This window comes from Brassica oleracea, chromosome C3 (genome assembly GCF_000695525.1).
Source record: "Brassica oleracea var. oleracea cultivar TO1000 chromosome C3, BOL, whole genome shotgun sequence".
In the NCBI taxonomy this organism is placed as follows: domain Eukaryota; kingdom Viridiplantae; phylum Streptophyta; class Magnoliopsida; order Brassicales; family Brassicaceae; genus Brassica; species Brassica oleracea.
The window spans coordinates 4,364,381-4,376,881 of record NC_027750.1 but is presented as its reverse complement, the minus strand read 5'-3'; the positions used below and the strand labels follow the sequence as shown (position 1 = coordinate 4,376,881).

General features: G+C 39.4%; 2 protein-coding genes across 4 annotated transcripts; both read right to left on the bottom strand.

Annotated features, from left to right (window-relative positions):
- Positions 1-2,650: 2,650 nt before the first annotated feature.
- LOC106332022 lies at positions 2,651-8,302 on the bottom strand. 3 transcript variants are annotated; one of them, XM_013770475.1, is made up of 4 exons: positions 8,132-8,302; positions 4,705-7,731; positions 3,160-4,367; positions 2,651-2,871 (listed from the first exon to the last, which is right to left on the bottom strand). In XM_013770475.1, exons 2-3 carry the CDS (start codon positions 7,681-7,683, stop codon positions 3,171-3,173), a joined length of 4,176 nt encoding a protein of 1,391 aa, XP_013625929.1. In that variant the 5' UTR covers positions 7,684-7,731; positions 8,132-8,302; the 3' UTR covers positions 2,651-2,871; positions 3,160-3,170. The 3 variants fall into 3 exon arrangements, with proteins under 3 accessions (XP_013625929.1, XP_013625928.1, XP_013625927.1); XM_013770474.1 differs by having other exon boundaries at positions 2,802-4,367; positions 7,918-8,302; XM_013770473.1 differs by having other exon boundaries at positions 2,802-4,367; positions 8,132-8,301.
- A 528-nt stretch (positions 8,303-8,830) lies between these two features.
- On the bottom strand, positions 8,831-10,929 carry LOC106327967 (microfibrillar-associated protein 1-like). The gene is made up of 3 exons (XM_013766300.1): positions 10,784-10,929; positions 9,368-10,588; positions 8,831-9,179 (listed from the first exon to the last, which is right to left on the bottom strand). The coding sequence occupies exons 2-3, from the start codon at positions 10,546-10,548 to the stop codon at positions 9,068-9,070; spliced, it is 1,293 nt and encodes a 430-aa protein (XP_013621754.1). The 5' UTR covers positions 10,549-10,588; positions 10,784-10,929; the 3' UTR covers positions 8,831-9,067.
- Between the last annotated feature and the right edge of the window lie 1,572 nt (positions 10,930-12,501).

Below are 12,501 nucleotides of genomic sequence, written 5' to 3'. Positions count from 1 at the left end.
GTATTTATTTTCCTACAATATATTTTCTTACCAAATATAAGTGTGGAAAATAAATAAGTATGAATAGAGCTAGTAAATACGATTCTATCAGTACTTCTCCCTCCGTTTTTTTATATTGATGTTTTAGAAGAATTTTTTTGTTTCTAATTATTTGACGTTTTCAATTTTCTATGTAAAATTTATTACTAATTAGTGGTAGATGACCAATGGTATTATAGTTTCTATTTTATTATTGGTTAAATTGTGGTTAGGTAAACAATTAATGATGTTTTTGTTTAGAAAATTAAATATTTTTTAATCTATGTGCATAATCCTAAAGCGTCATATATAAAAAAACAGAGGGAGTACAACATGCCGTACCTATCACCTTTTCATTTTATTTTTCCACAATATGTTTTGATGTCAAAAAAAAACAAGTCACTAATTTTCTTTATTTGTTTATTAGTAATTTATGTTCTTGAATGTATTTTAGTTGCGTATGTATTTTGGCTTGAAATTTAAAAATATGAACAATGTAATTTATGATTCATTAGAACGAATCTTTAGATAATATCTTAACTAATTAACAGAAATATCTTAGCTTCAAATTTGTATTATAGTTTTGATTAGTAAAGTTCAATCTATTTATTTTTACTGTTGTAAAGTCTAATCATTTAGTTAGACGAAATTAAAATGTATAGTATTAAGAAATTAAATAGAGAATTAAAATGTGAAGGGGAGTTGGTGGTGTGCGTGGAGCGATTAGTAGGTGGCATGGGACCCACGGAGGTTGGTGGGGATTCACATTTCACAGTGAAGTTTCTGCTAAATACGACGGCGTTTAGCATTCAGCACGAAGAGCCCTGCTCGTGCTCGGCAGCGTTTTGGAAACCATGTGGAGGAGGTTGAAGCTGATTATTTTTGATAAAAGAAATAATTAAATTCCCATAATTTGACTACTAAAAATACATTTTAGGTTAGTTTTCATTAACATTCACTTTAGTAAATACAATAGTCATAATCATGATATTTATGTTTTTATAAAACTGGCCGAGAAAAATATTATGGTGGGTGACTACAGTTGTTGTAGAAGGATTATGGCCCCACAATATATATGTAATTGTTTAAGATTCATAAGCAAAGTGATGAGTGGTCTTGATGTTGTTGTTTGCTGATGATTTGGCCACCATATATTGATTCTTAACTTATATTATCTTCATCGCTTCCCTTAATTACATGTTACTTTTTCCTTCTAATCCTATTTTGAATTTTCTTTATGTTTTTATGAGTTTAAATCTTGAATATTAATGATAGGCAAAAAACTTTGACGATTACAAAATAAACTTTGTATAGACATCTTAAGAACCTCACTGTTTCTCAAGCTTGCGTTAGAACATTCGAAGGACTAAAAGTCCATAGCACAATACTAGTAGTCTAAAACTTTGACGATATGGTTTTTCGCATACCAATCATTGATCCTTAATTTTCTCATGTAGTTCAAAGTTTATGGAACTCTAACCAAACCTCATACACTACTTATTAATAGTATATTATAAGCTCTTTATAGCGGGACTCGTGCGTATAGTAACTAGTTTGGACATTTTGCGTACCATTCTCTTGGATCGAAAATTGTGTAAGTGTGTATTTCGAGTTTAAAATAGTAAAATGTAGAAGATGGTGATGCTGCTCCAAACCGACAATTCAGTCAACTAAGTGCTGATTCTTCCTTAATCCACGTCAACCAAATGCTTACTGAAGAGTGGTTTGACAGAAACCAAGACTAGGTGGTAAACGGATTGCGGCTGCAAGTACGGCCTCAGATTCGATTTGCACTAGCCACTAGAGAATTTACATGCGGATTTGCTCTGGCGCCCGAGACCGAAGACCGTTGCCTGGCCATGACCCACCTTCGAGTGAGCGTCCGCGCCGCTAAAGGTTCGGTCTCTAGTCTGGACCAATACGGTGGGGCCAAGACACTCGGTTAAAAAAAAAAAAAAGTGGTTTGACAGAATATGGATAAAAAAAATATAGGTTAATTCAATGATTTGTATACTGCGCTAATAATTAGGAGTACTAGTCAATTACAGCAAATAAAACGAACACTTAATTTAACTGAGATGAGACTTTTGGCAAGAAAAATGCATATGCATCCTTAAAGTTGGCTTGTCGGTGGATTTAGAATTAGATCTACATTATAATAATAGCAACATTCACACGAGCATTTAATGAAAAACATCAATTTTATTTTTACTTTATCGTTCTGAAACCCTAAACAAGAGTAATATGCTCATAAACAGATCAAACGCAAAAAAAAATAGTAATGTTGTATGAAATTATTGAACTAACTCGTACGCGTATTGTGAAAATTATTTCTTAGTTTTTTAAAAAGTTGTGAAAATTATATATACAAAGTCACAAACCATATTATATATCTCACTTTTTTTTTTGTCATCTTGAGTTTGGTAGATCGTATAATAGATAAACGAATCACAAGATCTAAAAACTTCCTCATTGCTGGCTTATAAACTTTTGTGATAAAACTATGATAAAGGCATGCTTTTAGCCATGTGAGTTAATAATGATAAGCATAACATCATCATTTATTAATTTAAACAGTTTCTTATAATCTCAAGATTCAGAAAGTAGTTAATAATTTATAAATATCTTAAGATTCAGAAATTATTCACCTGAATCTCAATCACAAGGCTTCTTTTGTTAACAAGTGAGTATACAGTGAAATGAAAAGCCAAACCCTTTTTAGGTAGAGTCCTCTTATAGATTTACAATGCTTACACTAGCAACTCAAACTCGACACGTTCAAAGAAAAATCCAAACAGCAATTCATTTTCTCAGCTCTCACGTCCCATGTTCAATACAATCCAATTTATAGAGCTGCATATTTCAAGTCACAAACCAAAAAACAGAGCACACAGTCTGATGAAGAGATACAAATCAATCAAATCAATAAATATGAAAGCTGAAACAAGAGAAAAAGAAAACACAGACGCGCAGAAAAACCAGCAAAGAAGAGAAAACTCGGTACACAAAAAAAGAAAGATTAGCGGCTTCTTCTTGCCCCTCTTAAAACAGAGCACACAGTCTGATGAAAAACACAAAACCCAGAAGTGCCTATCATTACCACGTAACAAACATATATTTACTTGAGTTCAGATGTATTACCCTTCCATTTTTCAATCTGAATCACTTGAACTAGAGCTTGAGCTTGAGCTCGAGCTTGAAGAATTGGACTTACTCTTCTTCTCCTTCTTCTTCTCTGTCTTTTCTTTTTGCTCTGCAATGCTTTCCCCTGAACTTTCCGGAGTTTCTTTGGACTCATGACTCTGTACAATCGCATCAGCATTGCTTGAGGTCTCAGCTTTTGCTTCCTCAGTCACAACTTCATCACTGACTGTTACATTACCAGAGTCAATGCCTTCTGCGGGAATCACCACTCTTTCAGAGATTACTTCCATTGCCATCTCCTCTTTTGGTTCAGAAGGTTTTGGGATTTCCTCCAGTGATCGAGTTTCGATAGACGATAGATCGGATGTGGTTCCCTCTCTCAGTTTACTTTCCTCTTCCTCTTCCTTGTCTTCTTTCTCAGGTGTGTTGTTCAGATGAACATTTGTCTCATCAAGAGACCTTTCTTCAACCGAAGACCCTGGTGATTCGGTTTCAACTGCACTCTTGACTTCTCCAGACCCACCTTCTGACTCTGGCGAACTTAGCTGCTTGCTCATGCTCTCTTCAACAGCCTGGTTCAAAGCAGTATCTAGATCATCCTTCGATGTAGCTTCCACAACTGTCAAATCTGACTCGGTTCCATAATTTTCTTGAGCCAACTGGTCTTGAACGGTACTAGGAAGAATAACATCCTCAACCTCAGATCCTTCATTGATCTGCTGGAAAGCAGATTCTATGTCTTCAACCGATCTCGCTTCCAAAACAGGCAGAGCTTCCGTCAGTTCGTTCGCAGTGTCTGACCCTATCGAAGATGGCCCAGGTTCAGAATCTGTCACAACTTCCTTAACACTGAAGTCTCCAATCGTGTCGAGTTCAGACAACAATCCTTCATCAATCTCTTTGATCTCGTCCGCCTCTTCGTTAATAACGTCAGGAGGAGTTTCAGATATCGCATGTAAATCTGTAAGCTGATCTAACCGCTCCACCACGTGGTCAAGCTCGTCGTAAACAGTCTCTTGGAAGAACTCCGCCCTTGAGCCTTCACCAACCATAGGTGTTTTGTACTCAGGAGACTCTGCTGGAGATGAGGATGTGTCGGAGGTCAAACAAGATAAATCGGCCGTATCTTCAGGAGCATCATGATACTCGTGGAAAGTGATGTTGCGGGAAAAGACCACACTAACAGGAGCTGCACGAGCTGGTGCCTGCAATAACGCATCACAACGGTAAGGAACAGATCTCTTGCTTAATAAATTGCAGAAAGAACAAAGAAACAAAACGTATTATATCCAATTCCAGCTAAGAAACCACAAATCTAGATGAATACAATTGTCAAATATGACATGAGGATAAGAAACAAGTTAAGTATCATCAAGTGATTGATCGTATATTATCTCTATTATCTTGTAGGTTATGATGTTAAGTATATCACATAGAGTATCTTAAGCTTAGAGGAGAGCAGTAGAAGTTCGTATATCAAACTCATCAGATAAACGTTGTAATGATGCACATATACGAGAGAGGATAAGTTTCATGACTTACTTGATCTTCACCAGGTCCAGGTGATGATTGTTCTACCACAGATTTATCAGACCAGGTCAGTTCTCTATCTGATTCATAAGGAGTCGTTTCTTCTGATCCCACATTTTGGACACTAGCATTCACAGAGTCTACTTCAATATCCATAGTTTGGTTGGGGTGTGTTTCTTCCTTGGCATCAGAAACTGATGACTGAACTGAATCTTGCTCCGACTGCTGAACGTCTTCGTCATTAAATGAATGCGTCTCAGCATACTCAACTGCTCCAGAAGACAAAGTGGAGTAACTGTCTATTGGGATGTCTGCATTGAATGTTTGAAGAATTGCTTCATCTTTTTGTTTATCCTCCTCCTCCTCGTGCATTATCCCTTCAGATACTGATCTGTGAACTGAAGTTTCAGCTATGTCATGTACCACATCAAGTGAACTTGTATGCTCAACTGGGAGATGTTGTTCAAGCATCCCTGAAGATACTTCTTTCACTTCCTCATGCAGCTCCTCTTGACCTTCAATTCCTCCAACCTCCCCAATGTGAAGGTTTGCCTCTCCTGTAACATGCGAGCTACTCTCTCCTACTTCCCTTGTACTTCTCTCAGTCTCATCAGGAGTGGAATGAATCTCCGCATGTTCACCTTCATTGTCTGCATTTTCCTGTACTTCTTCCGCACTCTTTTCAGGTAGATCTGGTTTGTAATCAGACGACACCGAAGAAAACGATGGGAACCTACTGCCAGAACGAGGACTTGTATCGTAAACAGGTTCTACGTGGTGGTCGTCCACACTAAGATCATGAGCTGCTAAGTCCTCCAGCGAGGGGCGTGCAGTAATGAAAGCAGGCGCTACATCATGATCATGGTGATAATCATCATCCACACCTCTTGGAACATGGATTTCTAATCCTCCTCCAAAAGAAGGCTGGGAAGAAGAACCTGATTCTTCATGACGATCAACTTTCTGCTCAGAGACCATCGTTGCTTCATTCTCACTAACATCCCCTATCTCTTCTTCTGTCTCTGATAAGGATGAATCACTATCACTGGAATCCTCTTCATTATCATGTTTTGACTTATCAGAAGTTTCTCCGTCCGTCACGTTTGATTCCTCATGGCGTGTTTCTGGACTTCCCAGTATTATCTCAGCCACATCATGATGAAGATTCCTGCTATCACCTTGTTCATCAGAATCGGAATCTTCTGACGAATGGCTTTTTTCTTCATCATGGTCAGAGCCTGAACGGCTCTTTTCTTCATCATCATGGTCAGAAGCCGAATGCATTTTTTCTTCATCACGGTCAGAAGCCTTTTCTGTATCTCTATCAGCATCCTGTTCATCCACCTTCTTTTCTTCATCCTCAAGGATTGTGCACACAGATTCACTATCAGGAACGGAACTGACTTTGGATTCACTAACTTCACTGAGCTGTCTTTCATATGGATAATAGCTAGTTCCCTCGTTTGCTAATCTTTCCAGCACAAAGAAAGGCCGCAGCCTATCGTGCCTGGGACCTCCGAGCATCGACGGACCAACGCTGAAACTCTCATGTCTTCTGAACACTTGATCCTTCGGTTGCTGAGAAGATAACTCTTCCTCGAAACCCTCACCCTTGAGGTCTGTCTTTTCTTCATTTGGATCATATGGAGAGTCAAATGGATTTTTCCTAGCGAACATAATGGACGGAGCGGAGCCAGGTATGTCCATATCATCGTACGGATCATACGGAAGATCAAATGGATTCCTTGCGGTTGAGATCGGCGGCATATTAACGGGAATCTCAGCACTATCGAAATCAATCAGATTCTTCTCAGCCATCATTCTCATATTGTGGCGAGCTCTTCTCCTGGCGATGAGATTCTCCAACCGTTGGTTTCTTTCGAGCTCGAGAGTTCCAAGATCCATAACATTCTTCTGGTCAGCCTCTGTCCACTTGATAGCTGATTTGCTTTCATCATCCTTCTCTTCCTTCTTCTCCTCCTCTTCCTCTTCTTCATCCTCGTCTTCCTCCTCCTCTTCCTCTTCGTTCTCGTTGTCTCCCTCCTCTCCATTACTTTCGCTGTCAACATCAGACTCCATCCCTTCATCACTACTACTCCTATGCGGCCCCTCTGAAGCCGCATCCGATCCTTCAAGATCCGCAACGCCGCGGCCTGGATTCTCCGTGTGTAAAAGCGGGTGAAGCTCGTCAAGCATGGGGATGATGTCAGTCATAGAAGGATCAGGCGAAGAGCTCTCCGCACCGTCTGAACCAGAGTCCAGCGAGTCATCAGCATCATCATCCTCGTCTTCCTCGTGCCTCATCGGTCTCCAAGGCGAAACCGGAGATACATCCATCTGATCTTCCTTCGAATCGTCCATCATTGCATCTAATGATTGTTCCCTTCCAGTTACCCCATCTCTCTTCTTATCCACGTCCACAACAAACGCTCTCTCCTCAAACCTCACATGAGTACCACCACGTTTCACCTCGTCAAGAGTCTCATCAACCAAAGGCCTATAATCAAAAGGCCTCCCATCGTCATCAACCTCACTCAGAAGATTCTCCACTAACCCATCAGCAACATCCTTCCCATCCAAAACCACATCTTCTTCTTCTTCTTTCTCCCTCCCCAGGAACCTCTCCACGTTAAAACTCTCCCCACCACCACCACCTCTCTCAACAACAACAGTAGAAAAAGGATCCCTCGAGACCTCGGTTCTGAAAGGAGCAGCTTGGTAGACAGTCTCCGGTTGTTCCTTCTCGATCTCAGGTACGTTTGGCTCTCCGAAACTCAGAATCGTTCCAAGCAAAACGAGAGTGCATACCAAGACGGGAGATGCAACCACCAAGGCGGAGAACAGAAGAGGACAGGTTCTGTGGAGAAGATACAAAAACGCGACGAAGCCGAGGAGGAAGGGATGGTTGCAGATCCATCTGTAGGAGGTTCTGATCATAATGTCGAACGATCTACGTACGTGAACTCTGAGCTCTGACCGATCACTCATCATCTTTTTTTTTTTTTCTTCCTCTTCTTCTTCTCCTTCTCCAGGTTGTTTCTGTAAGAACAAACATTCAAATTAAAGATAAAGTTAGCAACTTTGATCGTATTTAATGAGAGTTTTGATTCAAAGGTATAAACTTTTTAGATCAAATCACATGCAGCATTGAAGATCGGATCTAACGCACACGAGACCCATAAAAGGTAAATCATTTCCAAATCGGATCGATAAATCGAAGATTACCCTAATCGGTGATTGGTGAGCTCAATCACCAGGTAGGAGGGAACCAGATCGTGGAGAAAATAGAGAATCAAATCCGATAATTACAACAATTTTTCATCAGTTCGTTAGCCGCCCTAAACGAGTCATGACGTAGACAGGGAAAATGAAATGGAAAAAAAAAAAAAGAATGGGGGAGAGAGAGACGTGGGGAAGGCATGGAAAGTCGGAGACGTACCTTACGGGGAGGTTGAATTAGAGAGAGAGAGAGAATCAAAAAAATGGTTGACTATAACGATCGTTAGGGACGATGATGAAGAAGAAGAGTGGGGCTCTGTTGTTTGTTTTTGGCTTTCTTTACAGCAAAACGAATGATCAATTCTTCGTTGGGCTCTTTTGTTATTATTAAGCTGGTGCCGTAGTGGTGGCGCCCCTACTTTTCCTACAATTATTCCATTTTGTTATTTTAATCATACTAAACATAGTTTGTTTCTTTGATAAAGAAAAATACAGATTTAATTGTTATTTCAAAATTAAAATAATTAATTAGTTATGAGTAGAAGCACGTAACAAAAGATTGTCTGTATTATTGTATCTAGAAGTTGATTGGTGAGTATGTTCGGTCGAATACCTTGAAGGAGAACTTAAATAAGCTTTCATTTCAACGCCATCCTCAATCCTGAATCCAACACTGACCATGATCCGAGGCTATTGGTCATGGTTTTTATCCCATTCTTTACTGATAGGTATCATGAGAGCATGGTTCGTGATTTTATTGCTTTTGAGACCGACCCATGTCCTTTTTCTTCATTTGGCTACACTAGTTAGTTGCTCATCCCATTTGGATCACCTTGGTGAATCTGCTGCTGATTTAGTGCGACATGGTGCAACTGTGAAAGTTGGGTTTGATCTTGATGAGGCGAAGACACAAAAGCTGGATTCTTTAATGTATTCATAAATCATAATGTTTAGATGATGAAAATAAGAAATGCTTTCGTGATACAAGCAGAATCATAAAAAAGTTATCTTGATTGATCCCAATACAAAAGACGCTCCTACGACCGCAAAGCAAACAAAGCAAACATTAATTAATTACTGAGATTTAGATAGACTTCTCCGCGATAACAAAGTAAGAAGATGACTTTTATTTTGTGGCTATAACATACCACTTTGTTTATTTCTCCCAATCTTTCATCTTCTTGCTCCCCTTTGGTTTCTCAATAGGACCATTCATGCCTGCCATTTTCTTGTTGTATTTCTCTCGTAGAGGATCATTAGAAGTCCACCTGCAAAAATCATTCATTATGTCAAAAACCATAATCATCCAAAATATGCAGCTCCATATACGAATAAACAGACACAAGATTACCCCTGAAATAACTTAGTTCAGTTCTCAGCTTAATAAGCAAGTCTTCAGAAGCCTATGACTAACCAAATAATGTAAGAAACGAAACACTGAAAGCAAAAGACTTACGGGTTACTCCAATCTGTTGTATCCTCATTAACAAGGTGAGTCCATTTAGTCCTCCCACTCCGACCAAAGTGCTTGACTTGCATAACCTTCGGCAAAATCGATTTATCCAACCTATCTTCACCCGTCGGAGCAGAGAAGTCACGCTGAAATATACCATCAGTCCCCACGGATCCCGCCTCGTCGTCAGGATCCGCTTGGAAGAAAGCTCCCTTGTGGTAATACTTCTGCATGAAGTTCCACTTCTTCTTCGCTTTATCTGAAGAAGGCTTAGGATTCTTCCTCTCCCACTCCCTCCTCTCCTGCTCCGTCATGTTCCTCAGCTTCTCAACCTCCTCCCTCTCTCTCAGCATCGCTTCCTTCGCGTCCCTCTCCCTCTTGATCCTAGCAATCTCCCTCGTCTTCCAGACCTCGTACTCCTCGGCCTCGTTGATCTCGTCGTCGGTCTCCACGTCTCCGATGTTCGCTTCTTGGAGTAACATGTTCTTGCGTATCTCCTCGTCTTTCCTGACTTCCTCGACCACTATCTGCTTCGTCTCTATCTTCCTCATCTCGAGTTTCCTCTTAGCTAACTCCTCGAGCGCTTGCTCTTCAGCTTCAAGCCTCTCACGCTCTGCTACGGTATCTCTCTCAGCTTTCGGCACAAACACAGGCTTGATCATTGCAATACCACCAGGCATGTCATCCTCAGAATCAGTCTCGTACTCAGACTCTTCCTCCTCATCCTCTTCCTCCTCCACCTCGTCTTCTTCCTCCACGGGAAGCAAGTCAGCCTCCTCTTGAGCTCTTTTGAGATTCTTCTCTCGAATCCTTCTCCTCCTCTCTTCCAACGCATCCTCATCTTCTTCCTCCTCTTGATTCCTCAGCTCTTCCTCTTCAGTAGATACAATCTCAGCCTGTCTTACTCGTCGATGATCAGCTCTAACTTCTTCACGATTCTCAGCTCTGGTCTGAGCTAAACGACGCAGTCTTGGGTCATCCTTTCTAGCAACAGCTAAATCATCATGCTTTCGATCTAAAGCGTCGACCTTTTGCATCCTAACATCCTCATCTTCCTCGGGTTCGTCCGCCCACTCGGGAGCTTTACCGGGCCAGTATCTTTTCACTTTGGTCTGGCCAATCCCACCTCGTAGCTTGGCACGTGTAGCGAGTGCTGCTTCGCTAACTCCCGCTGTGACAGACATATTTGCACTTGCGCTTGTGATCAAACTCGGTTATTTGTTTCTGCAAAAAAAAAAAAAAAAAAAAAAGGATCTGGTTCAATCTTTTTTTGTAATAAATCGAGATCAAGGATATGTATGTGCGTATAGGTATATGATTCTCGAACCTATTCTGAATATAGCGTGAGCACAGAAACACATCCTCACACGTAGATAAATCGATTCCGGAAGAAATTGACGAGAAATAAACGAAACTTACCAATTTGGAGGATGCTAGATGGATCGAAAGTGAGAGGATTTCAAATCCGAACGAAACTGTGAGAAGGAACCCTAAGGATCGTGGCGTGACGGAGGGGAAGTAGACGGTGGAGAGGAGGTCTCGCTACCGGGACGAAAACTAACGACTCATTAGAACTCATGTGGGTTTTAATGGGCCTCTTCAGTTAATTTGTGTTTAAATTGGGCCTTCAGCACAACATCTCGACCTAAAATGGTTAACTTTTGAAATGAATTTGAAAGGCAATGTGATTGGATTCCCTAAAAGGCTAAAAGTCTGAACGCGATTGCCAGTAGCCATTTCAATCACTGCTAGAATTAGAATTAAGGTTAGGGCACCGATGGGATATCCAGGATTTTAAAGTATTTGTGATTTATTTTGTATGTTACGGGTATCTAATTTTTTGATTTGCTTTTCTTCGGAAAAATACGGATATCCGAAAAATAAATTGATATTTGCGGATATTTTACGAATACTTACGTATATCTCATCCATTTTGGTTAATACAAATAATCTTAAAAATTCAATACAAATTTCTTTTTAAAAATATTTATTTTTGCATGATATATAAATAAAAACTAAAAGAAGTAGTGAAACTACATATTATGTAAATTTAAACTTAGTTTACAATTATAATAACAATGAAAGGGCGTCAATTCAAATCGTGGATTTTCGATTTTATCTATTTCTTGATTTCCCCATGAATTGTATGTTTATAACAATAGGAAAAGAATTTTTATAATTGTCATAAATTTTTTCTCTTCTTTTTATGTAATACTTTTATATAGGTAATAATGTGAACATAATTTGTCAAATCATATGTTAGGATAATAATTATATAAACTTATACAATTTTAAATTTTTAATATAATCAAGATATACATGTATTTATATATTGCTGGATCGGAACTGATATTCATTTTCCAAAATTTTAATATTTGTAATTTGTTTTGATTTTAATGGATATTGATTTTTAGTATTTGCTTTACTTCTGAAATTTACAGATATCCGAAATTTTCGGATCGAAACGAATAACGAATCAAATCAAATTTAACGGATAAAATGTATAGCTGTGGCTAGAATGGATGGAATGGATTTGAAGAAGTTCTGATGAAGGCGGTTGCTCCAGATAAAGTCGATTACATGTTGCCCAACAAAAAGAAACAAGTTGCGTTCAAAAAACATAACAAAAACAAGTTGCGTTCCCAAAATGGGATTCGACAGAGACTGCAAACAGAGGAATGTGTCATGACATCCTCTATATGAGGAGATAACAACAGTCTAAATGTTCCGAAAGGAGAATGGACAGCTGAAGGAGAGGTGGGCACGAGATTCCAAAACCCCATTGCAGAAGAGAGAAGACACTCTGATCTTGACATGTAACTACACTACTTAATAATTCCAACATCCAGTCACTTCAACACAAACTGTTGATGTTGTGTTTTTGACACATTGTACATATGTTTTCTTAATTGTTTTAGAATTTTTATCCAGTTTTTTCAGTTTATTTTGAGTCAATTCAGATCTGGAATAAGTATAGAGACATCTGAAGAGACGAAAGAAAAAAATATGTCAGAATTGGTGTTTCCCGCGCACAAAACAACCAGAGCAACCTGACGGGTGTGCTCGAAGATGAGCAAGCCTCGACTGCTCCCGATATTTGAAGAAACTAAGATTCTATTTCGGGATTTGCCTACCTC

Coding starts and splice junctions, on each gene's coding strand:
- LOC106332022 (XM_013770475.1), bottom strand. CDS start 7,683: ATGATGAGTGATCGGTCAGAGCTCAGAGTTCACGTACGTAGATCGTTC. Junction 4,368..4,704: donor CTGGACCTGGTGAAGATCAA/GTAAGTCATGAA, acceptor GCGTTATTGCAG/GCACCAGCTCGTGCAGCTCC.
- LOC106327967 (XM_013766300.1), bottom strand. CDS start 10,548: ATGTCTGTCACAGCGGGAGTTAGCGAAGCAGCACTCGCTACACGTGCC. Junction 9,180..9,367: donor ACAACAGATTGGAGTAACCC/GTAAGTCTTTTG, acceptor TGATTTTTGCAG/GTGGACTTCTAATGATCCTC.